Source organism: Carlito syrichta, unplaced genomic scaffold (genome assembly GCF_000164805.1).
Source record: "Carlito syrichta isolate Samal-C Ts95f unplaced genomic scaffold, Tarsius_syrichta-2.0.1 Scaffold314834, whole genome shotgun sequence".
Classification (NCBI taxonomy): domain Eukaryota; kingdom Metazoa; phylum Chordata; class Mammalia; order Primates; family Tarsiidae; genus Carlito; species Carlito syrichta.
Window position 1 is genome coordinate 391,466 of NW_007258930.1, and position 21,044 is coordinate 412,509.

Here is a 21,044-nt window from a genome sequence, read left to right on the forward strand (position 1 = left end):
GGGGAAAGGTCATTGTTAAAGGTTGGAATATGTGCTTTGAGGTGCCTATGAACCCTTAGTATGGAGAGATCAAATAGACAGCAGGGCCTGGGGCTCAAAAGAGGGGCCTAGGCCAAGTTTAACAATAGATAGCCATCTGTCTTCTGATGTGATGCAGGTTGGATTCTTATATCCAACAACAGGAAATAGTAAAATGAACTTTTTTCTTTCTTGAGGAATTTTGCCCCAAATGGAATTGAAAGTGCCACAACAAGTATTTAGACAGAAAATCAATTAATTATTAAAAAAAAAATTATCGTATACCTAGTGAAAGACGGTGGCGCTCAGTGAGACTCAACACCCTTTAAGGCCAAGAGATTTAATGGGGGTGAGCGCTGTGGCTACAGAACCTGAGAATCAGATTGCAGCATGGAGGCAGGGGTGTGGCAGGTTTTATAGAAATTTAAAGCGACCTGTCGATTACCTATTGGTCGGCAGGTGAGGTATTTTTGGGATTTGCAGGGGCTTTCGCGGGAGCGGGAACGGTGGGCTTTGCTGTGGAAGAAGAACCCTTTGGAGGGGGTGGGTTCCTCGTGGCTGGCTGGGGCCTTTCACCTAGTATGTATTAGGCACTATTAGACTATGGGAACTTCTAAAATATCTTTCTTTTCTCCATTAGTGAAGTTACTTTTAAGAAAAGCTTACCCAAGTATGCATCTAAGAAGGGCCAACTATTGTCACTATTGGTAAATTAGTAGTAACTTCCAGGATCTTATATTTGATAAAATGAGAAGGGATCTTACTATAAAGTATTTCAATATTTGGCTGAATGTGCAACATTGAGGTTCTTCTAGAATTGTCATGTTGACTTCTTTATGTCAGGTATCACTTTGCATTGTTTTTCTTAGCAGCTCTAGCTTCTGAGTGACTCACAGATGCATGCCACATTTTTTTTTTTTTTTTAATTCAAGAGCTGAGCCGGGCTCGGTGGCTCAGCCTGTAATCCCGTGCTTTGGGAGGCTGAGGTAAGAGGATTGCCTGAGCCCATGGGTTCGAGACCTTCCTGGGCAACTTGGCAAGACCTCATCTCTACAATAAATCAAAAAATTGCTGGGTGTGGTAGCGCGCGCCTGTGATTCCAGCTACTTGGAAGGTTGAGGCGGAAGGATCACCGGAGCCCAGCGGTCGAGGCTGCAGTGGCCGGGAGTGGCCACTGCACTCCAGTCTGGGTGACAGAGTGAGACTCCAACTCAAAAATAAAAAATAAAATAAAAATAAAATAAAATTCAAGAACTGTAGTTAGTTAAAAGAAAGATTATGCCAAGAGCATACGGCTCACAGTACTTTATAGCCATTTCTAATGGCTTAACTCTATGCTCAGATTTTGGTGAGAATTATTGGTATAATTTAGGGTACTTGGCCTTTGTGAATTTAAGTTATTAATATTTTTTATTTTGTAAGGGAAAATAAGAAAGAGTGCAACTGGATTCTTTGCAAGACATGTTTCTTTCCTTATCTCTTTGACCTCCTGAGAAGTAACATTTCCTTGGAATTGCATGGAGAGAATACTTGGCTATAACCGAGCCAGAAAGCCATGATCTTATCTGAGACTTTGCCATTTACTAGTTGTGTGACTTTGGCAAGTCACTTAACCTCTCTGGGTCTTAATTCCCTTCCTTTGAAAAATGGGAACAATAATATTAGATAATTTGAATACATAAGGATGATGATAATAATTGCTGACGTTTAATGAGAATCTAGTATGTGCTAAATACTTTTCTGCCAGAATTCTTGGCTCTGTAAGATGGCAAGGAGATAAAGAAAGAAAACTATCTTGGAAACAACTCATTTTTACTCATTCTTTTACTTCCTTGGAGAATTATAAACAATAATAGTTAAAATTCAATGCAAAAGCCAACTACTCTAAATTAGATCAATATTATCATCAAATTTAAAATATCTGAGATGATGAAATATTCACTTTACAGTTTCAGGTGGAATTTTTTGTAGATCTATTATTCTTGTGATGAATGGAGTCAAGTTCCAGAGAGAAGGGATGGAAGTTGTGTTAAGTAGAATAGTTAAGGAGACTGAGGTGATAGTTCTTAGGCAAGGTATTTTCATAAGAATTGTAGGGGTCAAAGTGCAATGCATCATGATAGTGACTGAATAACCTGTGGATCTCAAAACCTAAAAGATCTTCACTGGACAGAGTCAGTGGATTTACGACAGTTTCTTACCCACGAGTGAACGTTTAGGAAGAAGGGCATATAGAAAGAAGGAATCTGGGAAGACGGGTCAAGGTGTGAGAGAGAGTCCCTCAACAACCAAGATAAGGGGCATTCAGAAATGGAATAGAGTAGTTTAAAATCAGACCAAGGAAGGAAAAGAGGAAGCAGAAAGAATGAAGTGTTTTCTGAGCGCCTGTTTGTGCCAGTCAGTTTTGTGATGGGAGAGCCATGCAGAAAAGCTCAACCTTGAAAAAAAAGAAACTGGAAATGCATTTGGAAGCAAGTGAGTGCATGGTTTTGATGAATCCGTGTGGGTTGTCACAAAAGATTGTCAATCCTAGGACTATGGAGCCCTGCAGTGAGGCATCACTCTTTGTAATGGCCGCCAGGGCTAATGCAAGGTTTTGACTTCGGTTACTTTCATATCTCCTTCTTTTTTAAGAACCAGTCACAGAGGACTTTTAACAAGAAGTACAGAATTTATGTTTAAGAACTGCATAATGGAAATCGATGGCTTTTTGTTGAGAAAAGCATAGTGTCAGGAAAATATCCCTGCCACTCTCTCCCCTTGTCACAGTGGTGGAAATTTTACATTTGAAAGTGAAAAGGCTTAAGATATAATTTTTTAATCCCATCTTTCCTGCCCACTTGCATCTCTTCCAAAACTTGTCAGGGCCAGATCTGGAATAGCAAGAGCCATTAAAAATTTGGCATCTTGCACTCCGTTTTTTGGAATAAACTCAGTGTGGGCCAATTTATGGTAAATTATTCTCTTCGTGTGTGAATTTCCTTTTCTCTCTTGGCAAATTCATTCTTGCTTCTACACCCCTGCACACAGATCTTAAACACACACATTTATTACAGAATCTGTGTAGGATATGTGTGCAAGTGTTAAAGTGTGTGCCCATGACTGCACCCACAAATGCATATGCACATATTTGCACCTATGTGCCTATATGATAAGCAAATTGACTTAAACAGTTTGTCTTGAAGGTTTGTGTTGCTGTATGTATGTTAGCATACATTCTGTTGCAACCCGCAAACAGTTTCTCAGTCAAGAAATGACAGAATTCAGCAATCATTTTGGGAAACACCATAGTAAATAAATATATTTCTTAGCTCTGTTAAACCAAGCATGCCAGTTCTTAATAAAACTGAAGGCAAACAGTGGCAATTCTCATCTTTGCGGTCAAAGACAATTAATTACAGGGCAGCCAAGTCTATTGCCAACGGAAAAGACAGAGCCGGAGCTTTGATACAGCTTCTGTACTTTGAACACTAACTCTATAGCCAACTGTGGATTGGAGTCTGTGCTTCCCTTTCCAAGAGGTTGGCCATAGGATGGTTGACAGAGGTATAGCATCATGGAAAATTGTTTGACCTATTCTTTGGGGGATGTTTGACTCAGGGCAACTCAGGGCAAGGTCGCAAAGATCTTTTTTGTTTGTATGAGAAATTCTGATGAGAGGCTCTTTCCTGGCATATTTGAGAGCTTATTAGCTCAGCTTTTAAAAAGCAATTTAAAAGTTTTTTCCCTTTATGTATGAAGAAGGCACACATTTATGTGCTTGAATTATTGCCAATAACGTGTTCCCAATGGATCTGTGTGTTTAGCTCAAATTTGGAAAAGGGTGTGGTAGGAAAACAGCTTACTCTACTTCACCAGTATTGCTACAGATTTCTTAGAACATCAATAAAGAAGTTTATGCATTGCATCCACACACAAAAAATACAACTATATGTTGTTATTAGTATTTTCCCCACATATTTAAATATTAAAATAATTAAATGTACATCTTATGTTAGTTCTACAGGACATTAAAATTCAGCATCTAAAACCCATAAATGCATTTGATAACTTTTGCAATGTTGACCATTTGATGTCATCATGAGCAATAACTAGCTCTACCTAATTAAAAGGCCCTTAATGAACTTACTACACACGTAAGTCTAGGAAATCAATATACTTTCTTACAAAGAGTTCATTCTGTCCATTTAATTCAGCATTTATTTTGCAAATAATCTGTGATCACTTGAGTATATACCAAGCACTGTACCTACCTAGTGCTGACAATAAGAGTTTTAATAAGACTCAGTACCTTGTCCTCATAAAGCTCACAGCCTAGTGAAGAAACAGTCAATCCTATGAATGTATCTCCATGTCTTAGTGGGCCAATAGGCAAAGCATGGTGGACTTGCGAGGACACTGATCCATTGTGCTTTGGTCAAAGCCTAAGGGAAAGTGTCTCAGAGGAGGTGCCTCCAAGCTGAAGGGTCAGTAGGATGTCACAGGCACAGGGAGTAGCATATGCAAAGGTGAAAGGCAAAAGGCAGCATGCTGCTTATTTAGGGAACTGCAGCTGGGTTGAACTGAAGCTAGCTATGATAGGAGGGAGACAGAGAAGAGGGGAACGGACCCGATCACATATATGCTAAGCCACAAGTCTCTCTTGTATTTTCTGCCTCTCACTTTTCTTCTTTGACCCGTAGTGTCTCTTTTTCTCTTCCTTTCTGTTATTTTCTACTTTTTCTTTCTTTTTGCTTATTTAGTTCTCTTTTATATTATCTATCCCTATCTGTCTTCTGAAAGTTAAAAATGTATTTCTGAGCCAGATCTATAGGGAATTTTTCTGACATTTTTAAAAAATGCAACAAAATATTGCATACAATCTAAAGGATGATTTCCCCAATGTCTCTGTTTTCTCACCTTTCCAATGTTTACCTCACTTTTACTGTATAGAAAATACCATGCGGATGTTGGAGTAGGTGACATCAGATTCCAAATTTATTTTGGGTATATGTCTAGCTCCTGGAATGTACTGTGAAAATAGAACAGGTAAGTTGGAGCCTGATGTTTCTTCTGTATCATTCACGGAGCCTAAAGAAGTGCTGAATGTGCAAGAAACTCAATATGGGCATGGTCCATTTGTAGAGCAGGGAATCGGTCACTTGGTATATTGCTTTTGCTTAAAGAGCTTGAAGGAATTATTTTCTTTAATATAGAGTAGTGTAGAGTAACACATGTAGAGGAGTCATGAATATAGAGTAGCAAAACATTTGAATGTTGTTTTATTCATATGTTTCTCTATATACTTCAGAGAGGAGTTGTGTTTTTGTAAATATATGTATATGGAATAATACCTGATTGTGTGGTGGTCAGAAATACAGGTATATAGAACATTACTTTGATTACTTTTAGGTATTGCTATGGTTTGAGTATGTCCCCCAAATTCATATATTGGAAATTTGGTCCCCCATGTGACAGTACTGAGAGGTGAGACCTTTAGGAAATGATTAGGTCATTAAGAGGAATTAATGCCACTCCCAAGGGCCTAGGTTAGTTCTTGTGGGAGTAAATGAGTTCTTGCTCTAGTGGGATTGGATGTTACCTACATGGGTTGTTATAGAGTGAGGTCATCCCTCACTCTATAACAACGCTTTTTCATGCACCTTTGCATCCCCTTCCACTTCTCTGCCAGGATATGACTCAGTAAGAAAGCCACTATGCCCTTGGACTCCCCAGCCTCTAGAAACATGAGCTAAATATATCTCTGTTCTTTATAAATTACCCAGTCTGTGGTATTCAGCTATAGTAACTGAAAACAGACTAAGACAGGTGCATTTATGTGGAACTAATTATGTAACCATAAAATATGTGTTCTATTGGCATGTTATCAAAATGCATTTCTTGCTGTCTGTCAATCCCTGAAATATACATACTCTCATGAATATATATTCACAGATTGCATGAAATCAATGCTAATGAACAACAACAGCAATAAAACCTTATTGTTAATTTTACACAACCCCCAGACAACTAGTTTTCCATTATTTACTCCCTCATAAAAATAACTATTTGCTTGAAATTTTTGTTTTCTGGCATTGCATTGATTCAACATGAATAATATATGATAGCTTATATTAGTTGAATAGCTGGAGAGAGCCATTTGATATGCCTTAAATATTAATGCACTGTGGCATATTCTTTTTCCAGTTGTGAATATAATGCCCATGATGAGGTTCCATTTGTCCCAAGCTCTCTTCAGTTGTTATAAGCCAGACACTTGATAATTTCCACAAAAATTTAATAGGGTTCAAATGTTGGCACAGAAATAACATATCTCTCTTTACATTGTCATGTGACTTCTTGAATATAGTTTTTCCATTTTCATTTTTAAAGAAAATTTATTTTGCTACCTTCTTTAAAGAACCCTTTTAAGGATCAATTGCTACCCATGACCCCAAATCAAAAAAGCAACGAATTCCCTTAAACCAATATGAAATACATATTTACTGCCCATTTAGGTAACCTTTGTTTTATACAGATTTCTTAATCAAAAATCAGAAGCACAACAAGCCAGGAAGTTGTATTTATGAGCTAGTTAATAGATTCATTGTTTATACCAGAATAACAAGGAAAAACACAGAAATTTGAATTTCTTTATTACAGTTTAGGAAAACACCACAGAGAAAGGATTTCATATTAGTTCTACAAAATTTTTAATAGTTCCAGAAAATCTGGATAAATGAGGACTGTAGGCAACTTTGGAATGCCAGGTAAGGGGAATGCACTCAGTGAGTGGTTGACTTATTGAGACCAAAGGGTCCTAGCCTCTTCCCCGCTCCTAACCCAGGGGCAGGAAAACTTTGAAGGTTGTTGTAGGAAATGCAAGTACAAATCTAAGAGATACTTAGAACCTTTGGAAAAACTCAGTTTGGATTGCACCGATTTCTTCAAAGTTAAGAGAACTCTCAATTAACCTGGGATGACTCTATCACAACTTTAGATAACTTTCCAGTGAGGCCACGATTATTCTGGGAAGAACTGATGAAATGTTATAAAATCAGATATTACCTTTAACAGCCAAAGAGAAGCACAGAACCTCATGGGTACGATGTTCAGTTAAGGAAAAAAGCATGATTTGACTGCAGAATGAGTAAAATCACAAAGCAAGAACACGCAGAGACATGATCTCTTATTAGTCTGAATGAAACAAAGTGTAGAAGAAATTCCATATTATTCAGTGTAGTGGATTCATGAACTAGATGCTTTTTAAGAACCATCAAATATTTGAATTATTTTCTTTTCCTCTCTTAATGTAATACTTTCTACAAACTGATGTGGTGACTATTAAGATTTGCAGGTGCATCCAGTACCTATAAGAACACACTGGAAGCAGAAACCAGAGTGGTACAAGGTGCGCCGTAAGTGCACAAGTGAAACTGACTGAAGGAGAAATAAAATCAGGTGCTCCCAGTATGCTTCTGCAGTCTTTCTGTTTTTATTTGTTGTCCTTTTTCTTTGACTTTTCTCCTGCTTTTTTTCTATCTTCCTACCTAAATTTTAAAATTAGATTTTACTGTCTCACACCCAAAGAACGAAGCTGCCACAGTTCAGTTTACCAAAGACAAGCCCTTTCTTTATTCTTGTATGCTTTCTCTTGTTCTTTTGTTTATTTTATTTCTTCCTTTTAAAATCCCACCAAACTCTGCATTTTCAACATAGGGCTCACATAATGATCTCTAGAGTGTTGCTTCTCAAAGTATGATCTTCAAGCATTCAGCATTTAGAAGTTATCACCTGGAAGATTGTTAGACATGCAGTATCTCCAGCCCCACCCACACCTACTGAATTGGGGTCTGCATTTTAACAAGTCCCCCCCCCAACGGGTGATTCAAGTGCACATAAAGCTGGGAAGCACTGCTCTTGAAGGAAGCTTCCAGAATTAAATCCCAGCTGAATACGCATATCAGATTTCTCACCTTTCCTCAGGTGTGTGTATGTAAGGTGGCCCTTTGGCCATCTCCTTCAGAGTCACAGGAGAAGGAATCTTTCATTTACATCTTTTGAAGGTATGCACTTGATTCAAGTGCACTTGAACTTTTGAACTATTGTGGAAGTCGTCTTGACTGTATCTGCAGCATTAGAAATATTTGCTGACCCCCTCCCCTCACGCATGCCTTTCATCTCTGTTTTCCTTGGGCTGTATGTAGAGATGTGAACTGGCATATAATTCATCAGTCAATCCTTGCTGCATATCACAGCATCAACCATCACTAATGGGATTAATTGGTCTTGACTGATGAAATTGTAAAAGTATATACCTCCAAGGGTCGTAAACACTAAACCTTAATTGAAATCAAATGTATATTTTTAAAAAGCATGTCCAGCATCAGACACTCCTTTCTGTTTGGGTTTTGTTGACATTAGTAATGGTATGGAAACCTGATCAGGAAAGGTTTACTGTTATTACTGCTTTGAATACGAACTTATGCTTCTCAGTACTCTAAGTAGCTGATTAAGGGAAGGAGTAATATTCTACTTAATTATTGGTTACACATATGGAATAAATCCTATTTTAATGATGTCTAATGAGGCTTTCATTTTTAGAACCTTACACAAAAGCTTCTAATAGAAAGAGAATGTCATATTTCAAAGGTCATCTTAATGCTACTTAATGTCAACAATCTGTAATTAAACCAATATATATAGATGGTGATTACAGTCCAGTTGTGAGTCTTTAAATATGAAATAATCTTCTAAATTAGCAAAATGGTGCAAGCGAAGGTTCTTTAGGTTTGAGGCAACTTAAACTTTCTAATTAAAGTTTGTTACTTGAAAACAGCCTCAAAGTTAAAGAGATTTTCCTCAGAGTGAGGCTTCATGCAATGCAGTATTTTCAAAGCCCATGAGATTTAAAGTTCTGTCACTTACAGTTTCATGCACTGTTCTCATATGAGTCTGCAAAGCCACTGAAATGTACAAATGGAAAACGATGGCTCCCCTTTGGTGCTTTCTCTCAACAGGGAATGTAATGGACAGTAGAATGGTGGGATTTTTGTTTCGTTTTGGTCAGGAGGACACTGAAGGGAACTTGAGGATACACTTATTTCAAAACCAGACAGACACTGACCTACTAGCAGATTAAAAAATCAGAAATTTAAAGAGTCTCTGGTAAGAGGTTGAGATTCTGGAATTTTGTCCTATTTTCTGTATGAGTGGAGATAGCTCTGCCTTTCCCTGGAATGGAGAGGTTCCTTTTCAGTCGTAGGATAGCTGCTGCTGTGCTAGTCCATATGACTCTTGTCCATATGACTGTTGAACTATAAATGGGTAAATTGTGCAGAATTTACTTCCGTCAGAAGATTTTTCATCTTCTGGTGAAAGATGGTGACCACATATAAACGGCATTCCCTCACTCACTGACTCACATCATGGTATGCATCAGAGTCTCCTATAGGATTTGTTGACAGTCTGGTGACTGGGTCCCCCTCCCAGGGTCCTGATTCTGTAGTTATGGGGTGGGGTCAGAGAATGTGTGTTTCTAACAAGTTCCTGGGTGATACTGAGGCTGCCGGTCTGGGAACCACGCCTTTGAGAACCACACTCAGGGCCTCAGTGTGTAACCTGCTCAGCCATATTCATTGATCTTTCTTCTCTCTTCACACGAGTAAAGCTTGAGTTTTATTCATCTTATTCCTCCTGATGCATAAGACACAGTTTTATGCCCATAGGACTTACTCAATATTTGTTGAGAGGGAAAATACTATTTAGATAAAATTACTAACCTAGAAGAAAACTCCTAGCAAGGAGTTTGACATGGAATAAATGCTCAGTGAACACAGGACCCCTTTTCCACTGCCCCCCCAAGGCAGTGTTCTATTCTTCCTCTTTCTGCTTCCCTCTTGGACTTGTAGATTTTGTTTATTGTTTTTTCTCTTGTCTTCCTGTATATGGTTTTGTTTTGTTTTTTGAACCTTGGGCAAACTCTGGCCTGATGATTCAGTTGTGTGTCACTAGGCCCACGGCTCGTAGTTCCACAACCAGTCCAGGAAGCAGAAGACCTGAGAATAAGATATTGGTCAATTTTGTGTAGGAGTTGGCCAGTGACAGTGACACAGCAGTCAACTGACAATTTGGACCTTGGATCTCAGGATGAAATTGCACTTTAGGAACCTTGATGAGAAAGCATCTGTCCAAAACCAAGGAAACACTCCTAATGGCCCGTGCTTCCCTAAGCTTAAATGTTCATTTACAAGGTGAGATAAGCTCATTAATGATTTGGAAAACATGAATAATAATTTTAAAAAAGAACAAGGAAAAAAGGCATCCTTTTGCCCAAACACAAATAATCCAGCTTTGGTATATTTTGTAACAATCTTTTATAAGCTCACTTAAATGTTAGTTTATTTTTAATGCATTCACTTTTAATTGAATTTATAAATCTAAGGGTGAAACTGCCCGAGGGACAGGAAATTCTTGTGCTGAATTACAGGCTTTTTCCCATAATGAATGATAATGATTCATTATAAAATTGTTTGCTTTCAAGTTTCATCTAGATGCCATTGGGCAGACGAATAGCACCTCCTTCCTCTTCTTGCAAAATTGTCAGTGTGACAGGTTCTCAGGTGTGGTGCCCTCCATGCTCTTGTGACAAGTGAGTGTTAGGCCTCCCACCAAGCCATTTGTTAATTCCTTGGTGCCTGATTCTACTGGTCTTGGGTTCATGGTTTCTTCAAATGAATGTCTTCGACTAGAGTGAATGGGTGGTGTATATTCTGAGCCCCTGAATACATGAAATTTCCTTTCTCCTGCCTTTATTTATGCAACGCAGTAAAGCAAAACCCTTCACTTTTAACCTTGTCTCTGGAAATACTATAATGATACGCTGTTCTCTTCTAGCCTTCCTTGTTGAGAGAAAACGTCTGTTACCAGCTGGATTTTCAATATTTTACAGATAATCTTTTCGTTGTCATTTTCAGTCTGGGTGTTCATATTTTCCTGCATCTTTGCTATTTGAAAATGGTCAAGCTGTTCTAAGATGTTCATTTTGCACTAGTTCACTTGGAATGAAGCAAGCCCCTTGGTCTTTGATTCTTGCCCTGTTAATAGTAATAATAGCAATTAGTTGACCATTAAGTAGACATTTAACTGGAAAGGCATTGGAAACACTATTCTACATACAGTTTATGTCTGATCAAGTGGACAGTTTGAGTTCATCTAGGACATGTCTGGGATCCCTCTACTCTGTGGTAGAACCAGGGGTTTCACTTTATCCCATACCCACAGAAACCTCACTAATCTATTCTGAGGTAGTCCTCTACTCCCATGCTAGTGCTGAAACAATGCAGCTTTCTCTCGGACCAAGATCTGAAACGACTGTGGAAGGGAATGGATACCAGACGCTACCCAAGTCTGGGTATGCACTCCTGGAGCTGGCCCCAGAATGGAATTCACCCCACAAAAGAGCCTTGGTAGTATCTAGGATACAGGATTAGGTGGCCAAAACCACAAGCTCTTTTCAGACCTAAATGTGGCCCACCAGGTGATTCCAAGTAACATAAACTGAACTCCAAGAGTTTTGCTCTAAGTTGTCATTCAGAGAAATCCTTAAAACAGAGGTTTGGTTAGCAGAGGCCTCTTAGCTATGAATTGGGGGTTAATTTTTTTGAGCCCCTCTCAAATTGAAGAACCACTTGAAAACTTGCAGAAATGAGCCCCATATCATCTCTTTCCCTCTAGTGACACCCCATTATATGCCTTTCACTCTGGTGAAAAAGGAGTTGACTTCGTCAGCGTTCATCTTCTGTTCATGCTAAATTTATTTTTATGTGAAATAGAAATCAGGAAAACACCAAAATTATTTTAAGCAAAATATCAAAATCGAAATAAACCAACATATGTCTGTGAAACATGTATAACTCTCAATCAAAAATAAGTGCAACTTTCATAAATTTCTTAAAATACTCCAGCGTGCAAAATCTGGACAACTTAAATAGATGGAGTTATGACATGTTTAATTATTTTTTCTGCTTAGTTCATCACTTACTTGAAGATGAAAATTTCAATAACTGAAACCTGGCCAGCTCTGTATCATTTCTTCATGAACAATGTCCTCTACCATCTTTTATCATAAGAAAACCAAGGAGTTTTATAAAATTTCCTGTAGCAAGGTTAAGTTACACCTGCTAATTCTGAGTGATACTAACTCACCTTCACGTACTTCCTTCCTGCCTTACCCACCCACAACTCCCCACATTCTAGGATGTGAGGTTTCTCAATTGCTTTAAACATTGCTCTGGTAGATTTTCTGTATTTCTCAGTTTTTCTTTCAATGGAAACGCAAATGGTATTAAAACTGTCAAAGTAACATAAATATTCTAGGGCTTAGCACCAAAGAGAGAATTAAAAGATAAATCCCCATCTCACCGTTATGCTTCATTTGCAGGCTTTCTCTAACACATTTCCTTTATTAGATTGTTAAGGATTGGAATCACTTTGACCCTGTAATAGTAGTTGACATTTTGTCCACAGAAGATATTAAGTAAATATTACTATCAATAAATATTGACAAACCAAGAATGCATTTATTGAAGTCTTCAACTTTTCATTTTCAATTCTTTTCTTCATTAATTAGATAACAAATTTTCTAAAAAATGAAAAAAAGATTAAATTATTACAGTACTTTATTTGGAAAATGATTCAGCACTAAATAAATTGTCTGTCTTCCGGCATCCTTTTAAGAGCATGTTAAAATCTTTCATATAGTTAGGCTTGTCATTTCCATATGTTAACATGGTCACTCTTTTAGAATTGAAAAAAAACCCTATGAAGATAGTTAAGGAAATTTATGATTGTATTGATCCAGTGGACACATACCTTTTTCACCCCGGACTCTTGGAGCTTCAATTCGCCTCTTTTTTTCATACATTACTCTGATTTTTCTTGTTAGTTTATTAGTTGTCAGAAAGTTTCTTCCTTCCCAGTTTCTTCAATTAGACCAATTTGGAAATGGAAAACTGTGTTAATTTTTTAATAAACCTTTAAGACACACATTACTGTATTTTTATTAACTGAGCCAGATGGCTCACCATGAATTTTCTCTGACATAAGTAATCACAGAAATCAATTTGGGACCCAAATCTGGTACAGAAAGTGGCATGTATATTCAGTGGAAAAATGCAGTTCACATAAACATATGGATATTTTTAGAAACAATATTTGTTACTGTTTAAATTTCATTTTATTTTATCATTTTAAGATAAGTACAAACTAAGGACACTTTTTTCCTGTGCCCAGACTCAAACATTCAAGGTCTTTCTCAACAACCAAAAATTGTTTTCTTTTTGCAGTTTGAAGGTTGCAAGAAGGCCTTTTCAAGGCTTGAAAATCTCAAGATCCATTTGCGGAGCCACACGGGCGAGAAGCCATATTTGTGCCAGCATCCGGGTTGTCAAAAGGCCTTCAGTAACTCCAGTGACCGTGCCAAACATCAGCGGACACATCTGGACACTGTAAGAATGGCAGGAGCTTTCCAGTTTCCAGCCCAAGCCCAGTGTGAGGAAGTGCCTGCTTGATAGTAGGCTGGTGAAAGTATTTGCTTTCTGGTCTGCAAGTTACAGGGACAGTGCCAAGGGCAGCAGTGAAACTCGGGAAAGGGCTGAAGGGGCTGTGCTTGACTGTGTCATTTTTCTGTAGTTGCAGGTTATTCTAAATATTACACCTTCCTAGCACAGAAGGGTTAGTTGGTCACCTCTGCGTACAAAGCAAAAGCAGTTTAGGGGCTGTCACGTAGTAGATTTTATTTGAGTGACCCACTTTAAAATAAGTTTGCAAATACCAAGTCGGCAATACATGCCATTGCTAGAAATACGAAATGTTTTGTTGTTGTTTGCTTTTTGTTTTTTTTTCTCTGTTTTTTTTTTTTTCCTTCTTGATATAAGAACATTGCAACTGGCACCGTTTTTGAGAGTGAATTTGGCCTTTTGCTTTAGAAACCACCTGGCATTTTCACCTTTAAGCGATCTAAAAAGAAACAGCAAGTATTTCCCAAGGGTTCAGTTCCATCATGCTTCCTATGTGTTAACAGCCACATAGCCATTGACATCAACCCTATGAGAACAAGTTATTTTCATTACTACACCCTTAACTCCCCTAATGCTGCAACACTTTGCTCATTCTCAAATGCCTTTTCTGCGACTCTCATCTTTTATTTTCTCAATTATGTTGATAGCTCTCCTTTGCATTTCTCCAGTTTTGATGCCATTTTCCTTACATGAGGCCGGGTAGACTCTATGTAATTTCACTTCACTTAACAAAGCCATCAGGAGACGTGTATTATACACATCACAGATCTTTTATCCCACGTTCTTGCAAATAATGTATTCATGGCAGTACTTTTTCAGTGTTAACATTCTGATGTCTATTATTAAACTACACCAGTGTTTGAATTTTGAAAAGATACTGTTATTTCTACACACCTTCTCATACATATTTAAGATTCTTCTGATGTTATAGTTGACATATTTATTAAATCTTATATTAGTCTCTATTAGTCATATTGATAGAAGTCATTTTAGCTATATGTCACATAACCTTTTGAAACGGAATTATCCCCTACTACACGTAAATGTAAATGTGATGGTTTGCCTGGTAAATATCTAAAATATAACTAGAGCAAGATGGGTGTAGGATAAATCCTTTCTGCTCTTGGTGAATTCAGTGATTTTAGGACCAATAGACTCGAATATTAAATGAATAAATTTGGAGAATAGAGGGATTATTTTAAGTAGAAAAAAAGAAAAATTACATTAAAATACTGTATTTTGTTGTGTCTAATATGGTCTTGGTAGACTTCAGTAAATTTTCCAGTTTGTTATTAAACTTTATCATGGAAGAATGAACATTTATGAGACAGGATTGTCTTGAAAAATTGCTTCTACTCTAGCTAGTTATCTGTAGTTTGAAAGAACTATTGTGAGGCTAAGTGTTATGGTTCTGTAATAGCCTTCTTTGCTTGGAACTAATTTTAGCTAATCAAACTAAGAGCATTTTCAAAAATCATTTCAGAATTTAAAAATATGTCTTTAAAAAAACAGAAAAGCTATCTAAGATGATAATTTCATGATTTTAGTTCAATGCAATCACTTTTAAAACTTAAATATTTTTATTTTTTCAAAAAATTATTTTTCTATCAAATATTTTTAAACCACCATTTTTCCTTTAAGCTCCAAACGAGTTTCTATTTAAATTTTTACTGCACTTAACAAATTGGTAAGCTCATTTAAAATCATGTAGAAATTAAACATTTGTTTTAAGAAACAAACTAGTTGCTTGAAGAATTTATTATTTAAATTTAGGTCCCTGTTCCCTTTCATTAAGTACTCCTTATGCTGATGCTGACAAAATTTTGGATAAAGTATCTTTCTTCGACTAAGTGGATACTTTATTTCTAGGAAAATGGTTTCCCTGTAAAGATTACAGAGTTCATAATTCTAACCCTAAAAAGCTTTATTAATTTCCATTTTTCTATTAGCATTGTAATATCTAAACAGTGGAAGTAATTATACAGTTCAGATGGAAAATAATGAAATACATAGTTTGATGAAGCATAGCATGCATTTAAAGCTTAGGTTATCTGAAATAAAATAACCAATACAGCAGTCCTACTTAGACCAGTCCCTGACATTGCTATTTTTGGCATACCCGTCCAGGTGGCTGACAGTAACAGGGGAGACTGAAGGCCAGCTGGGAAGAGCAGTGTGCTAGTCAAGGTTTTCCAAGAATATATCAAAATCAAATAGAAAATGACATCACCAACCCAAATTGTAGTGGCCATGGTAATAATAATGTCATCAATTTATACAACACGTTAATATTTTTTACATGCGACAACTCCTCTGATCCTCAGAACAACGGGACTGCCAATAAAGATATTAGCTAGTTGTTCCCCTAAAGCCAGGGACATGTAGGGAAGGCTAGTTGAGATAGCCATGCAGACTCAGAAAATTCTGAGTCCCAGAATAAAAAAAATCTTTGCTTACCCCATGAAAACTCATTGGCTAGTGACTTTTAGCTAATAATTGGCTCACCATTTTGTAAAAATTGTGAGATATTGAAATCCTGGTTCATCCATTGTTTACTATTAGATCCCTAATATATAACACAGTGCCCAGCACACTCTGTAAGCATTAAAAGCCTTTGAATGATTCAGTCACTCAGTCAGTCAATGAACAAAGCAGATATTAAACGTAGGAATTCAGAGGGGGTATTTCAAATTAAGTTATATATACATTATTTTACCTTGGGCCTGGAATAAAAAATAGTGCAAAGAGGAGTGAATCATAAATATGGCTTCCAGCAGGGCGAATACTGTAATTCACATATCTCTTAGCCTACAAAATGAAAAGGATGAACATAAAAACAGCAGCAAAATATAAACAATAAAAAAAATTCTGAAATTTTGGTCAGTCGTGTAGCAAATTTCTAGAGTGAGAATCATATTTTAGAAACAAGGTTTCAGTTCTCTTATATTTCTTATTTCACAGGCGCAGCTCTAATACCTGTCCTGGTGAGATACTAAGTAAATCAATTACTGCTAATACATGCTATAAACAGAGTTTTAAAAAAATTGTTTCATTAATTAGAATAAGCAGATTTGATTTATCCTACAACTGAAGAGTTATAGTTTCATGATTTTGATGTGAATTTGTTTATAACAGTAGGAATAGGTGCTGAAATTTGAATGAATCTGAGGTGCTCATTTAATCATTCAATTCTAACTATTATATACCAAGCACAAGGGATACAAAAATGTTTTTTAAATGATCCTAAACTCATCTTTAGGCTCCACACCTCACACCTCTCAGAAGCACGGAGAAGTCGGAGTAGCTAGAATTTTGTTCTCATCATACTCAGTCAAGAGCTTACGCACTTAACTCAGGCTCAGCACCTGGACTCCACTGCGACTAACGATATTAATGCTTCTCTGACTGGTTTTTCATGTGTCTGTTGTTTGAAACCTACTGTCTCTTACTCACTTTACACTAATTTTCTCTTCTTAATTCTCTCTCTCTCTTTCTGAATCAGGTTTCTTCTGAAACATATCCCGTCTTTTCTGGACTTTTCTACAGCCTCTTTACCTGAACTCTTAAAGAATATGTGTTTACTAGTTTCTGACAGTACCAAAGATAATTTTCAGGGAGACATAACTGTAAGTATGACTAGAGATGCTTGCTAATAATTTCCACATTATAAAAATGCCACAAGAAATTTTGTGGTTAGAGTACACTCTAAAGCAATCTCTTAGAAATCAACAGAGATAAGCCATCTCTTTGTTTCTTGAAAGTTTACTCTTCTCTTTACTGCAATGCAGTTACTGGACTTTGTAATTAAAATGCATGAGTAAAACCCAGTGTTTCACATCAGTCAGTTGGTAACAGTTCATGCTGTTTGTTAGTCAATAGTGTTTGAGTAAAACCTTCCCCAGTTACCTTAATGATTTAACCACCGCTGTTTCTTTCTTTTTTTCTTGTTCAGAAACCTTATGCTTGTCAAATTCCAGGATGTACCAAACGCTACACAGATCCAAGTTCCCTAAGAAAGCATGTGAAGGCACACTCTTCCAAAGATCAACAAGCAAGGAAAAAGGTAATTTTAAAAGAGGATTTTCTAACCAGGAAAAGCATATTTAAATTACTCTTGCAGTCCTCAGAGCTTCTGCAGGACACCGGAAATTCTTATACTTCTCAAGATGTAACATGCTTTAGACTGTTTGGAGAGGGAAGTCTCCCATGAAGTAATAGCAAGGCTATGGTTTGCATAGCTGATATAGCCAGAGGATTTCTGGGGAAGGCTTGTATAGTAGGAATGAGAGAAAGTAAGTGCAAACCACCTAAACCAGAAAGTTTAAAAAAGACTTTTACGAAAATTAAGTTCTAATATCTAAAGAAAATTGAATTGGAACAACACTAACACAGAAGCCATTTCTGGAAAGAAGTGCTTTTTCGTAAAATATCAATTGGCTAAAACCATTTTAGTTCTAATGAAGAAAGTAGGTAAATCTCTAAGATAAGTATAGAAAGTTGTTTAAGCTTAGAGAAAAAAAGCAGATTTCTTGATAGGTACTATGTATGGAAATCTGAAAAAGGAACCGAATCTGAAATCACTTTGACATCAATGAGAGATAAATGCAGTTTCAAATTTCATAAAAATCATAGTGTCTCAGATTTGGAAGAAATTTTAAAGATCAACTAGCCAACCCACCTGGCTTACTCCCCTAACCTTATAAGATTTCTACCAAGTAGTTGGCCATGTGTGCTTTAACACCTTCTGAGACAGGGAGCTTACTACCATTCAAGGCATTACCTAATAACTGAGTTTTTAAATTTTTGGACCATTGAGTATCTTCTGTTTATGGCGGAAAACATGTTGAGCTGACCTTGGCTTTTTGAGTGCTTTATTTGTGTTGAAATGGGTCCCTGGTTCATTTAAGGACCCTTTATAACAAAGTTAAGGACAGTTGAAGACTCAACTTATTTCCCGTGATTGAACCCCATGGCAAGGGTTTTCAGGTCACTGTGACTCCCAGTTAGAAATCTTGCATTCTTTCATGGTTTATAGAGATTTAGCACTTTTATGTTGAGAAATGCTCTATAGTCTTTGTGTTACATGAGTTTTTTTCTTCCTTGAGAGGTGTTAGCACAATGCCAGTGGAGGGCACATATATGGAAAGAATTTGACCTTTTCCCTGTGGGTTAGAAAAATGCTCAGCCAGAAGGAGTTGATAGATATTCTTAATTGCATAAAAACCTACTCTTGTAAGTCAGTTGTTAAAATCATTTCTTTTTTTTTTTTTCTAGAAGTGTAGTTAAATCTCTTTAATTAGAATTCTAGTAAATTGATATCTGTGATCATTTGGCATGGATTGGATATGTTTTTGTTATTTCAGAAAAGCAAAGGAACTGCTAAGTTAATCAATAATGCAAATAAAATTGGAAGGAAGATGCTTAATCTTCATAAAATAATACACAATTGTTGGATATTGTTAACGGCTTTTGTAGGACCACCATCTAATGGTTTTAGTCATCATCTATATATATCTTATAAATTTGAAGTAGCAAGTTACATTTGTTAAAAAAAAAAAAAAGAAAGAGGTCCCACCCTAAATCTGGCCATTTCTCCACCTCTGAGTTGTCCCAAATGTGTGAGGCTCTACTGTAATGGCAACTCTATCAATAATATAGCAGACCTATGATCTTTGTAGAGAGTAACAATTGTCATGAACATGAAAGAGTATAAGTCCCCCATCTAAACAAATAAGCAATTGCTATGGTGTTCAAGTTAAGAAGGGAACCTAAGTTGACAGGTATGGAAACATAACGGGTTTTCGGGAATTGTTAATGGTTTTTATTGTTCAAACATGATGTGTTTCAGCCTCTGTATAAAGGGAGAGTAGTTTTGATTATGTGAGAGACTCTTGAAGCACTAGTTGCAAAAAGAAAAATAGGCCTTGAGATTACAAACTATAATTTTATTGACAATTTGTAGATAGCCTTCCAACAAGCAATCTAGAATATTGTAGTATTCTCTTAATTTTGTCTTATGTAAAATGAGATATTGTCACTCAAATGATTTAACTTTTGATGTTTACTGTTTTCTGCAAATGGTTGAATTGGATTTGATTGACTTTCATTACTCAGCGTTTATTGATAAATTTATAGTGTTTACTTTCCAAATTTTAACTTCCTTTTTATCCAAAGATTTAAAAAATTATTTATGAATCTGTGATGGATTGATTTTTGAAAATTAATTGTTGATAATTACTCCATCCAACAAAAAGAGGAAATGTCACTCTCAGGAGAAGCAGTTGCTAGTAAATCTGAAATCAGTCAATCCACATTTCCACATCTTGTGCTGATATACCAGTGTGTAATATTTACATGGTACAATGTTGTTACTAGACCTTGGAGAGATTCTAATTGCTCACTCACATCAGGACTTGGTATTTGAAATATTTCCTGGCAGCAATAATAAAAAAAAGAGAAAGAAACAATAAACCTTTTAAGGCCGAATTAAGATTATTTACGACTTTAATTAAAAATTGAAAACTGGCATCATTTCAAAAAAACCTTTACAAAAATGTGAATTCATCAGAAATAACCATAAAAATTCCAAGGTGATAAAGGCACAGTGGAGTAATGGTCCCAGTCCTAGGGAATTGTTTTGTTGAAAAGAATAAAACCCTTTTCTGTCACACCCTGTTAGTCATGGACTCATTTAATATACCCTGCTTGCCTGCCTGCCTCTAATCCTCTTTGTAACCTCCCTCTAGACACTAAATGACATTATTTTGGTCTTAACATTGCCGACTTTATGAGCCCTACTTTGGAATTGAGGCCAGTGACAAGGCACCCAGAGCCATAGATAAATGTGTATCAGGAAAGGCAGAGATCTCATAAATGGTGTCCTGGCCGTGGGCATGTGGCCCTTTCCCACACCTGTTGAATCCTACTGAAAACCTAGAAGAACCTGAAATTTCAGATAAACATTATTCAAACTGTGAAAAGAAAGAAGAAGAAAAATTTTTTAAAAATCTTCTGTAAAAGAATGGAGATAATTTGGTTCATTGCTTGCAAAAGAGTAACTTTTCTCTTTGCATAATTCGTGCACACCCACACATCCCATCAGCTGATGTACAGACTTCCATGGAATGCGCTTTGCAGATCTCGAGTCCATTAAATCCAGGGTTGTACAGATAAATGAGTAGCGAAATACTCAAGTCACCAGCTACGGTCCCCACTGAGAACAGAATTTAGCCTATAGAGCAGAAGGCAGAATCTGTCCTTCAGTTCTGTCTGATAATGAGTCAGTGAAATAAGAGAAAACCAAGGCAAAAGCCACTTGAAATTTTCCTCAAGGCTGTGAGCTTTATCAGAATTTTTCATTTTCACCTTGCAAGTGCCGTAAGCAGGAGGGTTTCCTTCAACTCTAGCCTGTTATCAAAATGGACTTTTAAAAAAGTGAATGCAAAGAATGCCTGGCCAGAAGTTAGA

At 36.7% G+C, this 21,044-nt stretch overlaps 1 protein-coding gene across 2 annotated transcripts in view; it reads left to right on the forward strand.

Moving 5' to 3' along the window:
- The window catches only part of GLIS3 (GLIS family zinc finger 3), a 471,312-nt gene that overhangs the window by 349,833 nt on the left and 100,435 nt on the right, over window positions 1-21,044 (forward strand). For both annotated transcript variants that reach the window (XM_008072048.2, XM_008072049.1), the window contains 2 exons: window positions 13,344-13,505; window positions 17,530-17,640. In XM_008072048.2, coding sequence (XP_008070239.1) covers window positions 13,344-13,505; window positions 17,530-17,640 — 273 coding nt within the window. The remainder of the gene's footprint in view (window positions 1-13,343; window positions 13,506-17,529; window positions 17,641-21,044) is intronic.